General features: G+C 47.6%; 3 protein-coding genes across 4 annotated transcripts in view; all 3 read right to left on the bottom strand.

The window, feature by feature from the left end:
• LOC141047092 (uncharacterized) overlaps positions 1–5,442 on the bottom strand; it is a 38,422-nt gene extending 32,980 nt beyond the window's left edge. The window contains exons 1-5 of the mRNA XM_073542056.1: positions 5,246–5,442; positions 4,937–5,116; positions 4,731–4,854; positions 4,553–4,647; positions 4,264–4,354 (exon numbers count right to left, since the gene is read on the bottom strand). Of these exons, the coding sequence (XP_073398157.1) occupies positions 4,264–4,354; positions 4,553–4,647; positions 4,731–4,854; positions 4,937–5,116; positions 5,246–5,323 (568 nt within the window). The 5' untranslated portion in view covers positions 5,324–5,442. The remainder of the gene's footprint in view (positions 1–4,263; positions 4,355–4,552; positions 4,648–4,730; positions 4,855–4,936; positions 5,117–5,245) is intronic.
• LOC141047089 (uncharacterized) overlaps positions 1–16,884 on the bottom strand; it is a 559,273-nt gene that overhangs the window by 431,090 nt on the left and 111,299 nt on the right. The window lies entirely within an intron of this gene.
• The window catches only part of LOC141047093 (uncharacterized), a 300,636-nt gene that overhangs the window by 173,403 nt on the left and 110,349 nt on the right, over positions 1–16,884 (bottom strand). The gene's annotated exons all lie outside the window — the stretch shown is intronic.

The following is a 16,884-nucleotide window of genomic DNA, read 5'->3' as shown; positions in this document are numbered from 1 at the left end:
GTCTGCATTCTGCCCCCTTGTCTGCATTCAGCCCCAGTGTCCAGCATTCTGCCCCAGTGTCCAGTACACTACCCCCATGTCTGCATTCAGCCCCAGTGTCCAGCATTCTGCCCCAGTGTCCAGTACACTACCCCCGTGTCTGCATTCTGCCCCAGTGTCCAGCATTCTACCCGTTGTCTGCATTCTGCCCCAGTGTCCAGCATTCTACCCCCATGTCTGCATTCTGCCCCAGTGTCCAGCATTCTGCCCCAGCATCCAGAATTCCGCCCCCATGTCTGCATTCGGCCCTAGTGTCCAGCATTCTACCCCCATGTCTGCATTCTGCCCCAGTGTCCAGTATTCTACCCCCATGTCTGCATTCAGCCCCAGTGTCCAGCATTCTGCCCCAGTGTCCAGCATTCTACCCCCGTGTCTGCATTCTGTCCCAGTGCCCAGCATTCTGCCCCAGTGTCCAGCATTCTACCCCCGTGTCTGCATTCTGCCCCATGTCTGCATTCTGCCCCAGTGTCCAGCATTCTGTCTCCAATCATGCCCTGTTTCTCCATTCTGCCCCGTGTCTCCAATCATGCCCCGTGTCTCGCATTCTGCCCCATGTCTCACATTCTGCCCCCTCCTGTGTCTCACTGTCAGATTCTGCCCCAAGTCTGCATTCTGCCCCAGCGTCCAGCATTCTGCCCCCAGTGTTCAGCATTCTGCCCCCAGTGTCCAGCATTCTGTCCCCAGTGTCCAGCATTCTACTCCAGTGTCCAGCATTCTACCCCAGTGTCAAGCATTCTGCCCCCATGTCTGCATTCTGCCCCCATTGTCCAGCATTCTGCCCCAGTGTTCAGCATTCTGCCACCATGTCTGCATTCTGTCCCCAGTGTCCAGCATTCTGCCTCCAGTGTCCAGCATTCTACCCCCGTGTCTGCATTCTGCCCCAGTATCCAGCATTCTGCCCCATGTCTGTATTCTGCCCCGTGTCTGCATTTTGCCCCAGCGTCCAGCATTCTGCCCCAGTGTCCAGCATTCTGCCCCAGCGTCCAGCATTTCACCCCCGTGTCTGCATTCTGCCCCATTGTCCAGCATTTTGCCCCCATGTCTGCATTCGGCCCCAGTGCCCAGCATTCGGCCCCCATGTCTGCATTCTGCCCCAGCGTCCAGCATTCTGCCCCAGCATCCAGCATTCTGCCCCCATGTCTGCATTCGGACCCAGTGTCCAGCATTCGACCCCCATGTCTGCATTCGGCCCCAGCGTCCAGCATTCGGCCCCAGCGTCCAGCATTCGGCCCCAGCGTCCAGCATTCGGCCCCAGCGTCCAGCATTCGGCCCCAGCATCCAGCATTCGGCCCCAGCGTCCAGCATTCCGTCCCACTGTCCAGCATTCTACCCAGAATCCAGCATTCTGCCCCCATGTCTGCATTCGGCCCCAGCGTCCAGCATTCGGCCCCAGCGTCCAGCATTCGGCCCCAGCGTCCAGCATTCGGCCCCAGCGTCCAACATTCGGCCCCAGCGTCCAGCACTCTTCCCCAGTGTCCAGCATTCTGCCCCAGCGTCCAGCATTCTGCCCCAGTATCCAGCATTCTGCCCCAGCGTCCAGCATTCTGCTCCCGTCTCACAGTCTGCCCCGGACCCCTCGGATCGCCGCTCTGAAAAATAAAAAAATTTAAAAAAAAACAACACAAAAAAGAAAACAAGTTCTTCTTACCTGGTCGCGCTCCTGCGGCGAGGCTCCATCCCTCCACGCGGCTGAAGCGCGCACTCGTCGGCGACTGACAGTGACGTCAGATGCCGGCAATGTGTGCGCTGCGGCTGACGTCAGCTGCCAGGTGCTGATTGGCTGGCGGCTGTTAACTATTGACGTGCGGGCCCGCATGTCAATAGCGTTTGGCTACCGCAGCGCCGCGCTAAGGGCACGCTTTACCTGCCGGTAAGGGCCCGGTGAGCAGAGGAGACCAGGCCCAATACGGGCCCCCTCTGCCCACCGGGCACCATACCCCAGTCAGGGCAGTAATGCCCTGATGGTGGCCCTGCCTGTTGTGATGCATCACAGAAAAATTTTGCATGTCTAAACATCTTTTTACTCTGTTCCAGCCCGAGGACGTGCTGTGTTTAATGGGGGAGAGGGTATGTTGTGACCCTGAGGGTACAGTCGCCACAGAGGTACTGCACCTCAGCTACAGCTAATCCAACACTTTACTTCTCAGGCCCCCGGGGGAGCTAAGCAGAGGATGTGGGTGGAGAAAGTAGAAGGGAAAAAGTCAGAAGGAGTGGTCATGGAAACAGGAGTCAGTTGGAGGGAAGTAGACAGTTGGTGCTGGGGACTGAAGGAGAGAGGAGCACGTCCCAACACTAGCGTAGCGTGAGAGAAAAGATAAAGAGAAGAAAGGGGTCCTAGGGGCATGGGAAGTGAGGAATCCACCCGTCGCGCCTGAATCCACGCTGACAGCAGTCGGGTGGAGGGACCAGGTCGTAGTAGGGGACCGGCCCCAGACTAGTGGAGAAACTGAGGACTCAGCTAGCTAATCGGAGGCTGCGGTATCTGCATGTGCTGCAGCCACATCCACACACAATCGCTGAAAAGGCAGCCGTATAGGATCAAGGGGACCAAGAGTACATCGCCTGACAGGATCTGGGGCTGCTAGCTCGGGACAGTGTGTGTGAAGGCGCAGGGCAGGAGAGTAGGGAGCCAGAGCAGTGAGACGGCCAGGGAAAGAACATCTGAAGGGGATTCTGACACTGTGTACCCCAAATAATTTGAGAGCTAGCTGGACCACCGACCCGGAGGACACAGCACCCTGGCTGGGGAATGTAACTGGAGAACTGTGAGTAATAGTGTGGAAACTGCACTCCGCTGTGTCCTCAGATTTATTTAATGCGTCACCTGCCTTTCACCACAACCACCATCATCTCTAACATCTATAACTGCCCTGGGGCCTAGCTCTGCCAGTGGAGACTGTAAGGCTATGTGCACACGCTGCGGATTCACCTGCGGGTTTTTCTATGCGGAAACGCAGGTAAAACCGCAGGTAAAGTGACCTGCGGTTTTCCTGCTGTTTGGCCTGCGGTTTTGCCCTGCGGTTTCACACCTCTACTATGTTAAAGGTGTGAAACCGCAGCGGAACCCGCAGAAACAATTGACATGCTGCGGTTTATAAACCGCAGTAAAACCGCGCAGAAAAAAACGCAGCGTGAGCACAGCGGTTTCTAAAACCCATAGGGCTACATGGTACTGTACCATGTCTGCGGAACTGCTGCAATTCCACAGGGCCAAAACTGCAGCAAAAACCGCAGCGTGTGCACATAGCCTTACAACTCTGCTGCATCAACAACGGTCTCTTTGGAAGTGTCGGCTATCACCTCCATTGCCAAACACTACGGGTGGCGTCACGAATATATTTCTCCATTAATTTATTACGCTCATCTTTTATTTACAATGCACACCCGGGGTCACGGACAGGGTCACCACTGCCGTGACATATGCCCCGAAAGACTGACCGGCCCGGTACCGAGTAACCCCGGCCATAAAGGGCGCTGCAAACTTATGAAACCAAGGCTCGAGCCATGCCAACACATCTCCTGCAGGCGTGAATAAATGTATATTACAGCCATCAGCCACGCACAGCTTAGAGATACATCATGGCACAGGTGTAATGGTTTTTATGTAGTTTATCACAATCCTCCATGAAATTTGTTAGTTTTAATACAAGCTGAATAGTCAGGATAAAGGGAAACTCTGTTGTTATTGTCCAGAAATTCACTTTTGGCCTCACTGCACTTTTAATGTCGATCATAGAAGCAAAGTTTGGCCAGAAAGACTGGACCTGGTCTTGTAGGGACCATATGGGCACATTCAGCAGCACAGAAGGGAGAGAAGGGAGATTCATCCAATAAGATCTCAGGGTTATAGGAAGCCAACAGCACCATTACCCTCCACTTTCTCTTACAGGCCCATCATAATACTTTTTTTGATTTTCTAACTTTTCTGCACATTCTACATACGATTTCATTCGGCTTTATAGTTAACATATTTGGGCAGGGGAGGGTCAGCATCTTTTATTCCCAGGGGGTAGGTGGATCCTCCAGGTCGTAAGTTCTATAGGAAAGAGCTTTCAATGCTCAAAGTCAATTGAACAGTTTTAGGTGGAGGAGAATGTTGTGGTCAGGAGGGAAAATGGTGATCAAACAATTGTGATATGACTGGACTACACAACCGATAAAGCCGCCATAGCCGGTGACTGAGAAGAATCTGTGACTTCTCTGTATTTAATGGTTACTACTCACCTGGGTAGTCATATATAGGAATCTCCTGTTTACACCACTCATCACCCCTCACATAGGTCTCTGTAGTATTAATATGGGTCAGATCTTCACCCTGAAATAAATATTGTAAAAGTCACAGACAGATGGAGAAGTCCCATCTATGATCAGCTCTAATCCTGCCTTCTCCATCGTTCTCATTACACAAGTATAAAACATATAATACTGGTGGATAAAACAAGACTGAGCATAAGACCTTCACAGCCGTCTACACATCATAAAAGAGATCTCATAACACCTTCTCTCCATCTACCTGATGATCCTGTGGAGCATGGGGATTTTCTTGTTTATAGTCCTGTAGAAGAGGATGGGGACATCTCTCTGGTGTTGTCATCTTACTGGATAGAACTGGAGGAAACACATACAGGGACTGAATTCATTCTTTACATACAGATAATTATAGGCCGTGTGTATTTAGTCCTGTCTATTACCTGGTGATGTGAGGGGCTGGGGAACCTCCATCATGACGTCCTTGTACAGATCTTTGTGTCCTTCTAAATACTCCCACTCCTCCATGGAGAAATAGACAGCGACACCCTGACACCTTATAGGAACCTGACACATATAAAGATACCGTCATCCCCCGATCCCTTCATAGCGTTACTGTATAATGTCCCAGCATTCCCAGCAGTGTCACCTCTCCAGTCAGCAGCTCAATCATCTTGTAGGTGAGTTCTAGGATCTTCTGGTCATTGATGTCCTCATGTATCAGGGGGTGAGGTGGAGGCCCTTTGATTGGGTTCAGAGGTCTTCCCCATCTCTCAGACACAGGGTCCTGACAGCGCTCACTAGAGGTCTTCTTCACTACTGTGTAATCCTGGTTATGGAGAGACACATTAATAAATCTCACTACAGACATTCCCAGAGTCCTCACCTCTCCAGTTCTGTCCATCTGTTATTCCCATAGATAAGAATGATGTAATGTGACGTCATCAGAATCTCTCACCTCTCCAGTAAGCCGGAAGAGGATCTCTAGGGTGAGGTGTAATATCCTCTCCGCCATCTTGTCTCTGTCCATATCCATCCTTGATGGGTAAATCAGGAAAATTCTCTTATGTAGAAGATCTTCACTGAGAGGATCCGATATTGTAGAGACCTGAATGAGAAGATGAGCCGATGTAACATCATAAAAATCCTGTGTAATAATACAATTACTGGAGATAATAAGGGAAACATATGAGGAGATTTATTATTTTACAGTATATAGATTCCTTCTTTACATCTACTAATAAAACCTATATATTTAGGCCACAGACAACAAGCAGTTTCTTCCTCGGAGTCGGCAGCTGAATACGTTCCTCATAGACTCATCTTCCATAACGCTAATTCTCGTCTCATTACCGACACTGGAATCGGCATTAGCAATACTGCAGGAGATATTCATTACACGTGACAGGAGAAATAACTACTTCATGATGAGGACGACATCTTCATCTTCTACTACGGCTCTAGAAACATATTTGGCCAGAGTCCGTCACTGACTCCATCCCCACCGGCCGTCTATATGAAGGTTTCGCGTCTTCCCCGCACTGTAATCTTCTATCACGTTAGATCTCATATCTGATTCACACACAGAAGTTTGAGGCTTTTATAAAAGCTTTTTTTTTGTTTGCACAAACAACATGGACAGAAATGATTTGATCTCAAAGTCTCCATGCACAGTGTTTTATGGGATTAGGCTTTCCGATATTATAGGAAATACACCAGAACACAACAGATAAAATGTTTCAAATGAAAATTGTCTCCAACAATTCTTGTAAAAATTAAAAAAAAAAAAAAAAAAAAGACACATTTAATTATTTTTTAACAAGTGAAACATTTTTTTTTTAACAAATTAACCCTTTTGGGCCCCAGAACATAGATGTACACCGCAGGGACGGCACAGGTGCGGCTGCAACAAAAACCCTGGCAGTTTCATGATTGGAATACAAGGCTAGAAGGATACAACTTATGTGCAAGAAACAGACTTGATAAACGAGGAGGAGGTGTCGCATTGTATGTTAGAAACGCGTATATTTGCACAGAGATTGAAGCTTCAGAGACTGGGAGTACTGTGGAAACTGTTTGGGTAAGAATACAAAGACAAAACAATGGAAAGGACACCATTGTAGGCATTTACTACAGGCCGCCTGTGCAAGCTGAAGAAATGGATGAACTCTTTATGCATCAAATGGTCAAGTTCTGCAAAAAATATGACATAGTGGTCATTGGAGAAATCAACTATGCAGACATTTTTTTGGAATCTCTCAGGCAAAACTAACTAGGTGAAGCAAATTCTTATCCTCTCTTGCTAACAACTTTATCTTCCAAAAGGTAGGGGAGAAAACAAGGGGATCTGCTACCTTGGATCTAATCCTTATAAACAGGGAGGAAAGGGTTGAGGAGGTAATAGTCGCTGAGACCCTAGGAGGTTGTGGCCATGAATTTTGGATAACTAGAGGAGGAAGACCTGTGAAGACTCAGACTTCAATGTTAGATCTTAAGGGACTCAGAAAGAGAATCAGAGGGATCCAATAGCTGGATATCCTTAAGGACAAAAATGTCCAGGAAGGATGGGAAATCTTGAAAAATGAGATTCTCAAAGCACAATCGTTAGCAATTCCAAAAAGAGGGAAGAATAGGAAGCATTTAAGGAAACCAGGATGGATGAACACAGAACTTAAACACATGCTAAAAAGGGAGAAAGAAATGGATGTTGAGAAGGCCGGACTTTTAAAATCATATTAAATCGATGTCCTACTAAGGGAATAGAAGAATCCAGGATATCTATAAACAGAAAGATAGTCAGGAAACACTTAGCTAACATAAAGAATTCAAATCTCCAGGTCCAGATGAATTACACCCCAGAGTACTGAAGGAGATAGCAGAAGAAATTTTTAAACCACTCTCCAAAATCATTGAAAATTCCCAGAAGACTGGAGAAGAGCAAATGTTGTTCCCATCTTCAAAAAGGGGAAGAAGGTGGACCCAGGGAACTATAGGCCGGTGATTCTGACTTCTATACCAGGAAAGATCTTTGTACAAATTATTAAACAACATGAATGCAAGTACCTGGATAAGAAAGAAGTGATTAAGCAGAGTCTGTTATAGTACTGCAGCACAGGACTAGGGTAGGAGGGGGAAAACTGACCCTGCACTGAGACTAGGCTGATACCCTACGATGGAGTGGGTGACCCATTCCTTGTGAATAGACCCACTGACGATCCTAGGTTAATCTCAAGTGAAGACCTATAGATAGGGGGAAGGGGGTCCCTGAAAGATCTAAGGACTGGGTACAAAAATGGGTCACCTCCTAATAGAAAACAAAGAGAAGGCTGCAGAATCAAACTGAAAACAGAAACTAAGACTTGCAGAACCGGAGGTACCAGCGCTGCACTAATTAAACACATAGAAGGCAAAGCAAAGATCCAAGCCAGAACTCAAGCGGATTAACACTGTTGTCCAGCAAAGAATGAGAGACAGGTGCAGGTTAATAAAGGGTGATACAATCACCTGACCTAAGACAAACCCAGCACCAGAGGAAAAAGACCAGCAGCCAGAACACTACTGTCAAGGATCCTGTCAGTGCCGGCGTGCGGCCTCTGCTGAGCAGGGACTCATCTGCACTATAGGGGTACCGGGGTCAGGTACAGCCGGAAAGTACCAATACACAGGACCTGTGGACGCTGAAGTTTAGTAAGTAGACACAGGACCTACGGTCATGTGACTGCAAGGGGGCGGTGCTTAGCATCCTGCTTAGTGAGATGGCAAGACACTATACAGAATTACTCAGAGTCAGGCAAAACGGAGGTCATACACAGAGATAGCAGTAATGTACCAGGGATGAGACAGATTGGATAGTCAGGGCCAAGCAGAAGTCAAAACCAAACAGACGTAGAAGGTACCAAGCAGAATCCAAAGCAATATCCAGAGAACAGACCAAGTCGTACACAGATTATCAAGCAACCAGAACACAGCACAAACACATTCAGGGGTCACCACACTATGCCAAGGGCAAGAGTATAACTGACGGGGAAAGGGAGCTTCCTGCGGCTATAATAAGCTTTCTCAGAATCAATGAGAGGCCACCATAATAGGTCCCAGGTGTGCAGGTAATAGTCTGCACTGAGATCAAAACATTAACTCCAGAAGTGCCGGTCCACCAGCACTGGTATCATGACAGTACCCCCCTCTCAACGGGGGGCCTCTGGACCCCAGGCTTGCCCGGGTACCTAGCATGGAAAGCCCAAACCAGGCGATCCGCATGCATCAACTGGGCCGGCACCCAGGACCTGTCCTCCGGCCCATACCCCTTCCAATGCACTAGGTACTGTACTGACCGCCGTACCAACCTGGAATCTACGATGTGACCAATCTCATATTCCACATGTCCCTCAACCGAAACCGGAGGAGCAGCGGACTCGGATTCTCCCCGGACTGCTTCAAAAGGCTTCAGGAGAGATCTATGAAAGACGTTAGGGATCTTAAAAAAGGGTGGAAGGCACAGCCTGTACGCCACTGGGTTGATTTTTTCCACAATCTTGTACAGGCCAATGAATTTGGGGCCCAACTTGGCTGACGGAATCTTTAACTTAATGTTTCGCGTGGAGAGCCAAACTTTCTCTCCAACCTGAAACATGGGACCAGGTGTTCGTTTCTTGTCTGCGAAAAACTTATACCTGCCTTGAGACCTAGATATATGCTGCTGGACTCCTGCCCATGTATCTTTTAACCACTGAACAGAGTCCTCAGCCCCGGGGCACCCCGAATCCAGACAAGAAAACTCACCAAAATGAGGACTGAACCCATAGTTGATCAAGAAAGGGGACATACCAGTGGATTGACTCACCCGACTATTGAAGGCAAATTCAGCCAACGGCAGTATATCACACCAGTCATTCTGTCTAGCAGAAGTCAGACATCTGAGGATCTGTTCCAGAGACTGATTAGTGCGTTCCGTCTGACCATTACTCTCAGGATGGTATGCAGACGAAAAGGACAGAGATATCCCTAATTTTTTGCAGAAAGCATGCCAAAACTTAGCCACAAACTGCACACCACGATCAGACACCACATTCAGGGGTACCCCATGCAAGCGCACCACATGCTGCACAAACAATCTGGATAAGGTCTCAGCAGAAGGTAATGCGGACAGGGGTACAAAATGAGCATGCTTTGAAAATCTGTCCACCACTACCCATACCACAGTATTACCCCTGGAAGAGGGAAGATTGGTAATAAAATCCATGGACAGGTGGGTCCATGGTTTTTCGGGAACTTCCAAGGACATCAGCTCCCCCGCCGGCCGGCTATGGGAGCTTTTAGAACGAGCGCAGACCCCACAAACAGAAATTAATTTCTTTATATCAGAAGCAAGGGTAGGCCACCAGAAGATCCTAGCCACCGCCAGTCGCGTGGCTGATATACCAGGGTGAGCACACAACTTGGATTCGTGGAACTCTTGCAAGAGTTTAAGACGAAGTTGCTCTGGGACAAACAACTTGCCCCCTGGCTTGGCCGCAGGAGCCAGCGACTGGGCCCCTTCAATTTCCCGTTCCAATTCAGACGAGATCCCTGCTAACACCACTCCAGGGTGCAGAATGGAGGACGGTGGCTCAGGGGCCGACAAAGGGTGAAAACTACGAGATAAGGCGTCAGCCTTGACATTCTTTGACCCTGGACGGAATGTAATAGTAAACTGGAAACGAGAAAAAAAAGCGACCAACGGGCCTGTCTGGGAGTTAATCTTTTAGCAGACTCAATATATGACAAATTTTTGTGATCAGTGATCACAGTAACCGGGTGACTGGCCCCCTCCAAAAAGTGCCTCCACTCCTCAAACGCCAAATTGACCGCAAGAAGCTCTCTATTGCCTACATCATAATTTCTTTCAGCAGCAGAGAACTTCCTGGAAAAGAAAGCACATGGCCTGAGGTTGGTAAGAGTGGCAGGCCCTTGGGACAACACTGCCCCCACCCCCACCTCGGAGGCATCCACCTCCACCACAAATGGTTTAGACGGATCTGGCTGTACCAACACAAGAGCAGACATAAAACATTTTTTCAGAGTCGCAAAGGCCTGTTTTGCGAGCGAGGACCAGTTTCTCACATCCGCACCTTTGCATGTTAGATCCGTGAAAGGTTTGACTACCTGCGAAAACCCCCGGATAAATTTGCGGTAATAATTGGTGAACCCCAAGAAGTGCTGAAGACCCTTAAGATCTAGGGGTTGCACCCAATACGCAATGGCCTGCACCTTCTTGGGGTCCATGCGAAAACCCTCACAGGATACAATTAATCCCAAAAAAGATAATTCTTGAACACAGAATACACATTTCTCCAATTTGGCATACAGATGATTTTCTCTCAGTCTTTGGAGAACAGTTCGTACATGTTCCAGATGAGAATGCCTGTCGGAGGAGTATATCAAAACATCATCTAAGTAGATAGTTAATGACAAAACGACCAATGAGATCCGAGAATACTACGTTCATGAAATTTTGAAATATGGCGGGGGCATTGGTAAGACCAAATGGCATGACTAAATTTTCAAACAGTCCCTCAGACGTGAGGAATGCAGTTTTCCATTCATCCCCCTCTCGGACCCTTATCAAATTATATGCCCCCTGAAGATCCAGTTTAGAAAACCACTTTGCCCCTGATAGTTGGTTACACAAATCGGGAATCAACAGAAGGGGGTACGTATTCCGTACAGTAATCTGATTAAGCTCCCGAAAATCGAGACAGGGACGTAACCCGCCATCTTTTTTCTTTACAAAAAAGAAACCTGCCGCCACAGGTAAGACTGAAGGACGTATGTGTCCCTTGCACAAACTTTCAGCAATGTACTCCTTCATGGCCAAGCGCTCAGGGCCGGATAAATTAAACAGATGGGTTTTAGGTAATTTAGCCCCCGGGACCAGCTCGATAGCGCAGTCAAAGGGTCTATGTGGCGGTAACGTCTCGGCCTCGCTTTCAGAGAATACATCTTCGAAGTTCTTCAGGCATTCCGGAATACCTTCCAGCTCGACAGATGATACAGACACAGATTTAACAGGTTCAACCACCAGTGCGGATTTATCACATAACATCGAATCATTAAACCCCCATTGCACAATCTCCCCCGTTTTCCAGTTAATAACTGGGTTATGGCGTTGTAACCAGGGCGCTCCCAAGACCAACCTTGCAGGTAGTTTGTCCAGAACCAAACAACTTAGTTTTTCCACATGAGTAGCGCCCACTCTGAGCGAAAACAAGTCAGACATAAAGAGAATTCCCTCCTTAGTGAGGGGAGAGGAGTCAATGGTCACCACCTTGATCGGAACCTTGAGCCTAACTGTCCCTATCTTGCAGCGTGTGACCAATTGGGAGTCAATGAGATTAATCGATGATCCAGAGTCCACGAAGGGCTGTAGAGGGAAAAGAACAACCGTCCACAAACAGTTCCACATGAAGTAACACTTTAGAAAACAAGGAAAAGGGTACCTGAGGGTCCGAGTAGTCTCCCCGCTGACTACCCAGACCTAGTCATTTCCCGCCGACCGGGTCGAAGACGGGCAATCAGAACACTCCCTTTTCCAATGTCCTATTTTACCGCAGTAAAAGCATAACTGCTTGTCCTTCCGGCGTTTCCTCTCCGTATCCTTCTGGGAGAGGGCGCCCACATCCATAAGCTCAGGGTCAGTCTCTTTTCCACTGGGGAACAATGGAGTCTCTACCTGCATTACCCCTCTGGCCCGCAGCCTGCGGTCCATCCGGACGGCCTGGGTCATGGCGTCCTCGAGAGAGTTAGGTGGGGGATGTAACGCCAAGGCATCCTGCAGACGCTCGGACAAGCTTCTGCGAAAGAGTCCACGGTGTTATGAATAAGTCACGGAAGGAGGAAAAAACAAAAATACAAGCCAAGTCCAGAAAACCGGAGAGGTTGGTAGCTATCTGACTGCAGACCCCAGATCCTATTCACCACAACTAACAGCAGCCGTGGGGGGTTCCTACGGTGCCCTAGACCCCTCGTTCACAGCCAGAAAACTAAATAAGCCTAAAGAAAGAAAGGGGAAATCTAAACTGCCCCAGAGCAGACCCCAAAGCAATAGACAGCCCCCAACATGTATTGTCGGTGAAAAGCAGATGAAAGCACAAACACAGACAGAAAGACAGGTTGAGCAAACGATGGGGCCCAACTAACTAAATAGGAAAGGACAGAAAAGATGCTGGCTGCAATCCGCAAAAATTCTGCCAAAAATATTGTCCAACACGACTGATAGAAAAAGGCCCTAAAGTCTCTAGACTTCAAAATCACTATATCAGCACTCAGGTATATTCTGAAGACTGAGCAAAACATCAACTTGACCAGAGACAAAAATGGAGCTCAGCCTGTCCCAACAAGGGCAGGCAGTGGTCAAACACTAAGTAAACAGACAATATCTCATGGAAAAATAAGAGAGCAAAAACTTAGCTTTCAGAAGACAGGAACCGAACTGGTTTGCAAAAGATCAGAGCAGAAAGGATCACCAGCACCCCAGCAGGGTGTCGGCTGACTTATATCCACTCAGTGATTCCGGGTGTCCAATCAGGCTCCACCTGTTCAGATGACAGGATCTTCCCAACCCAATCAATTTCACTACCTCTCTTCACCAGCAGAGGGAGTTCATCAGACATCAACGGTGAAGGGGAAAATGAACTCACAACAGTACCTCCCCCTTGAGGAGGGGTCACCGAACCCTCATCCACGCCAACGGACGATCAGGATGGGCCCGATGAAAAGCACGAACCAATCTTTCGGCATGAATATCAGATGCAGGGACCCAAGAATTATCCTCCTGGCCATAACCCTTCCATTTAACCAAATACTGGAGTCTCTGTCTAGGCAGGCGAGAATCCAGTATCTTCTCAACCTCATATTCCACATTACCTTCAACCAATACAGGGTCAGGAGGTGCCACCACAGGAACTAGTGGCTCAACAAACCTCTTTAACAGAGACTTATGAAACACGTTATGGATCTTGAATGTAACAGGAAGAGCCAATCGAAAAGAGACCGGATTAAGAATCTGCAAAATCTTGTAAGGACCAATAAATCTAGGTTTAAACTTTGGAGAAGCCACCTTCATAGAGATATTCTTTGATGACAACCAAACCATATCACCCACCTTAAACTTGGGACCAATGGTCCTATGATGGTTGGAAAACTGCTGGGCCTTTTCCTGGGAGAGAGACAACCTATCCACCACTTGGTCCCAGATCTGGTGCATTCTCTCCACCACAGTGTCAACACCTGGGCAGGCAGAAGACTCCACCTGCCCTGAAGAGAATCGAGGATGAAACCCAAAGTTACAAAAAAAAGGTGACATCAAAGTGGCAGAACTAGCTCTATTATTTAAAGCAAATTCGGCCAAGGACAAAAATGAAACCCAATCATCCTGAAATAAAACATCTCAAATACGACTCCAAAGTCTGGTTTGTTCTCTCCGTCTGCCCATTGGTCTGAGGGTGAAATGCAGAGGAGAAGGACAACTGAATTCCCAGCTTGGAACAGAAAGTCCTCCAAAATCTAGAAATAAACTGAACTCCTCTGTCAGATACAATGTTCTCAGGAATCCCGTGCAAGCGAACCACCTGTTGCAAAAACAAGGGCACCAACTCTGAGGAAGATGGCAACTTAGGGAGTGGTACAAGATGGACCATCTTAGAGAATCTATCACAAATCACCCAAATAACAGTCATTCTCTGAGAGACAGGCATATCAGAGATAAAATCCATTGAAATAAGGGTCCATGGCCTCCTGGGCACCGGCAAAGGCATCAGCAACCCACTAGAGCGAGAACAAGGTTTAGACCGGGAGCAAGTCCCACAGGACTGCACAAAACTACTGACATCACGAGACAAGGCGGGCCACTAAAAAGACCGACTCACCAAATCTCTAGTACCAAAAATACCTGGATGACCAGCCAATGCAGAGCAATGAACTTCAGACATCACTCTCTTCCTCCACTGGTCAGGAACATACAATTTTCCAATGGGACAACGCTCAGGTTTGTCCTCCTGAAACTCTTCCAGAACACGTCTCAAATCGAGCGAGATGGCAGAAAGAACTACCCCCTCACCTAAGATGGTAGCAGGCTTGGTCACAATAGGAGAATCAGCAAAGAAACTCCTAGAGAGGGCGTCTGCCTTGACATTCTTAGTGCCCGGAAGAAAAGAGACCACAAAATCAAAGCGAGTGAAAAACAACCAATGTCTCCACTCCTCAAATGCCCATTTCATGGCTAACAGTTCCCGTTTCCCCACATCATAGTTACGTTCGGATGGGGATAACTTTCGGGAAAAGAAAGCACAGGGATTCATTTTAGATGTTACAGGATCTTTTGGGGACAAAACAGCTCCTGCACCAATCTCAGAAGCGTCCACCTCTACCTGAAATGGGAGTGAGACATCAGGTTGCCGCAAAACCGGAGCAGAAGTGAACCTTCGCTTCAGCTCCTGAAAGGAAGAAACAGCCTCCGGAGACCAATTCAGCACATCAGCCCCCTTCTTAGTCAAATCAGTCAATGGTTTGGCAATACCAGAAAAATTAGCTATAAATTTACGATAAAAATTAGCAAAACCCAAAAACTTCTGGAGGGCCTTCAAAGAAGTGGGCTGAACCCAATCATAAATGGCCTGTACCTTGGCTGGGTCCATTTCAATAGTTGACGGAGACAAAATAAATCCCAAAAATGAAATCCTCTGTACACCAAAAAGGCATTTCGATCCCTTGACATACAGGGAATTCTCCCTCAAAATCCGGAACACAGTCCGAACATGTTCCACATGAGAGTCCCAATCCTTGGAAAAGATCAAAATATCATCCAGATAGATGATCAAAAATTTATCCACAAAGTCTCGGAAAATATCATTCATGAAGCACTGGAAGACAGAAGGCGCATTAGTGAGCCCAGAAGGCATCACCAGGTACTCAAAATGTCCCTCCGGAGTATTAAATACCGTCTTCCATTCATCCCCCTGCTTAATGCGAATAAGATTATACGTCCCCCTGAGGTCAAGCTTGGTAAACCAGCAAGCACCTTTAACTCTGGAGAAAAGATCAGAAATCAGGGGTAACGGATACTGATATTTAACAGTAATTTTGTTGAGGGAACAATAGTCAATACAAGGCCTTAATGAACCATCTTTCTTGGCCACAAAAAAAACCCAGCACCTAAGGGTGAAGAGGATGGTCTAATATGACCCTTCTCCAATGACTCCTTAATATAGGATCGCATAGCCTCGTGCTCGGGTACAGATAAATTGAAAAGTCGACCCTTGGGAGATTTACACCCAGGGCTCAGCTCAATTGCACAGTCATAACTCCTATGAGGAGGCAAAGACGCAGACTCATTCTCACTAAATACATCATAAAAATCAGCCAAATAGTCAGGAACATCATGCGACTGGGGAGAGGTGGAGAAAATAGGAGCGTCACTAAGGGCATACCGACAACCCCAACTCACCACAGACACAGATTTCCAATCCAAAACTGGATTATGGATTTGCAACCAGGGAAACCCCAGAACGATGGTATCATGCAGATTATGCAACACCAAAAATCTGCAATTTTCTTGATGGTCTGGGGCGACCCGCATTACCACCTGGGTCCAAAACTGAGGTTTATTCTTCGCCAAAGGAGTAGCATCAATACCCCTCAAAGGGATAGGCATCCGCAGAGGTATCATAGGAAACCCACAACGTTTAGCAAAATCCAAGTCCATCAGGTTCAGAGCTGCTCCCGAATCCACAAAAGCCTTAGCGGAAAATGTGGACAGGGAGCAGATCAGAGTAATTGCCAGAAGAAACTTAGGTTGAACACCACCCACAGCAAATGTGTGTGCAAAACATTTCTCTCGTTTAGGGCAGACAGAAATAATATGAGAGGCATCTCCACAGAAAAAACACAGCTTATTACGACTTCTGAACTCCTGACGTTGAGCCCTAGACGAAACTCTATCACATTGCATAGGTTCAGACATTTGTTCAACAGGTGGCAACACCTCTTGTGCAGTTTTGCATTCACGCAAACGCCGATCAACCTGAATGGCTAATGACATAGAATCGTCAAGACCAGAGGGAACAGGAAATCCCACCATAGTATCTTTTATGGTTTCTGACAAACCCTTCCGAAAGAGAGCTGCCAAGGCACCATCATTCCAGGTAGTAAGGACCGCCCACTTTCGGAATTTTTGACAGTACAACTCTGCAGAATCCTGACCCTGGCTCAATGCCAACAGGGCCTTTTCAGCCAGATCAATAGCATTAGGTTCATCATACAACAACCCCAAGGCCTGAAAAAATGCGTTCACATCAGTCAGAATAGGATCATCAGGTTTCAAAGAAAACGCCCAATCCTGGGGATCGCCGAGCAGCAAAGAGATGACAATTTTAACCTGCTGCGCGGAGCTCCCCGATGAGTTAGGCTTCAAGGCAAAAAATAATTTACAATTATTCTTAAAATTCAGAAATTTAGACCGATCCCCAAAAAACATATCAGGAGTAGGGATCTTTGGTTCAGCAGCATGTGAATGAGCAAGATAGGCAGAAATTCCCGGCACTTCAGCAGTAAGCTGCTCCACAC

This window comes from Dendrobates tinctorius, unplaced genomic scaffold (assembly GCF_039654945.1).
Source record: "Dendrobates tinctorius isolate UK_male_01 unplaced genomic scaffold, ASM3965494v1 ptg000126l, whole genome shotgun sequence".
Taxonomy (NCBI): Eukaryota; Metazoa; Chordata; class Amphibia; order Anura; family Dendrobatidae; genus Dendrobates; species Dendrobates tinctorius.
This window is presented reverse-complemented; position numbering and strand designations above follow the sequence as displayed.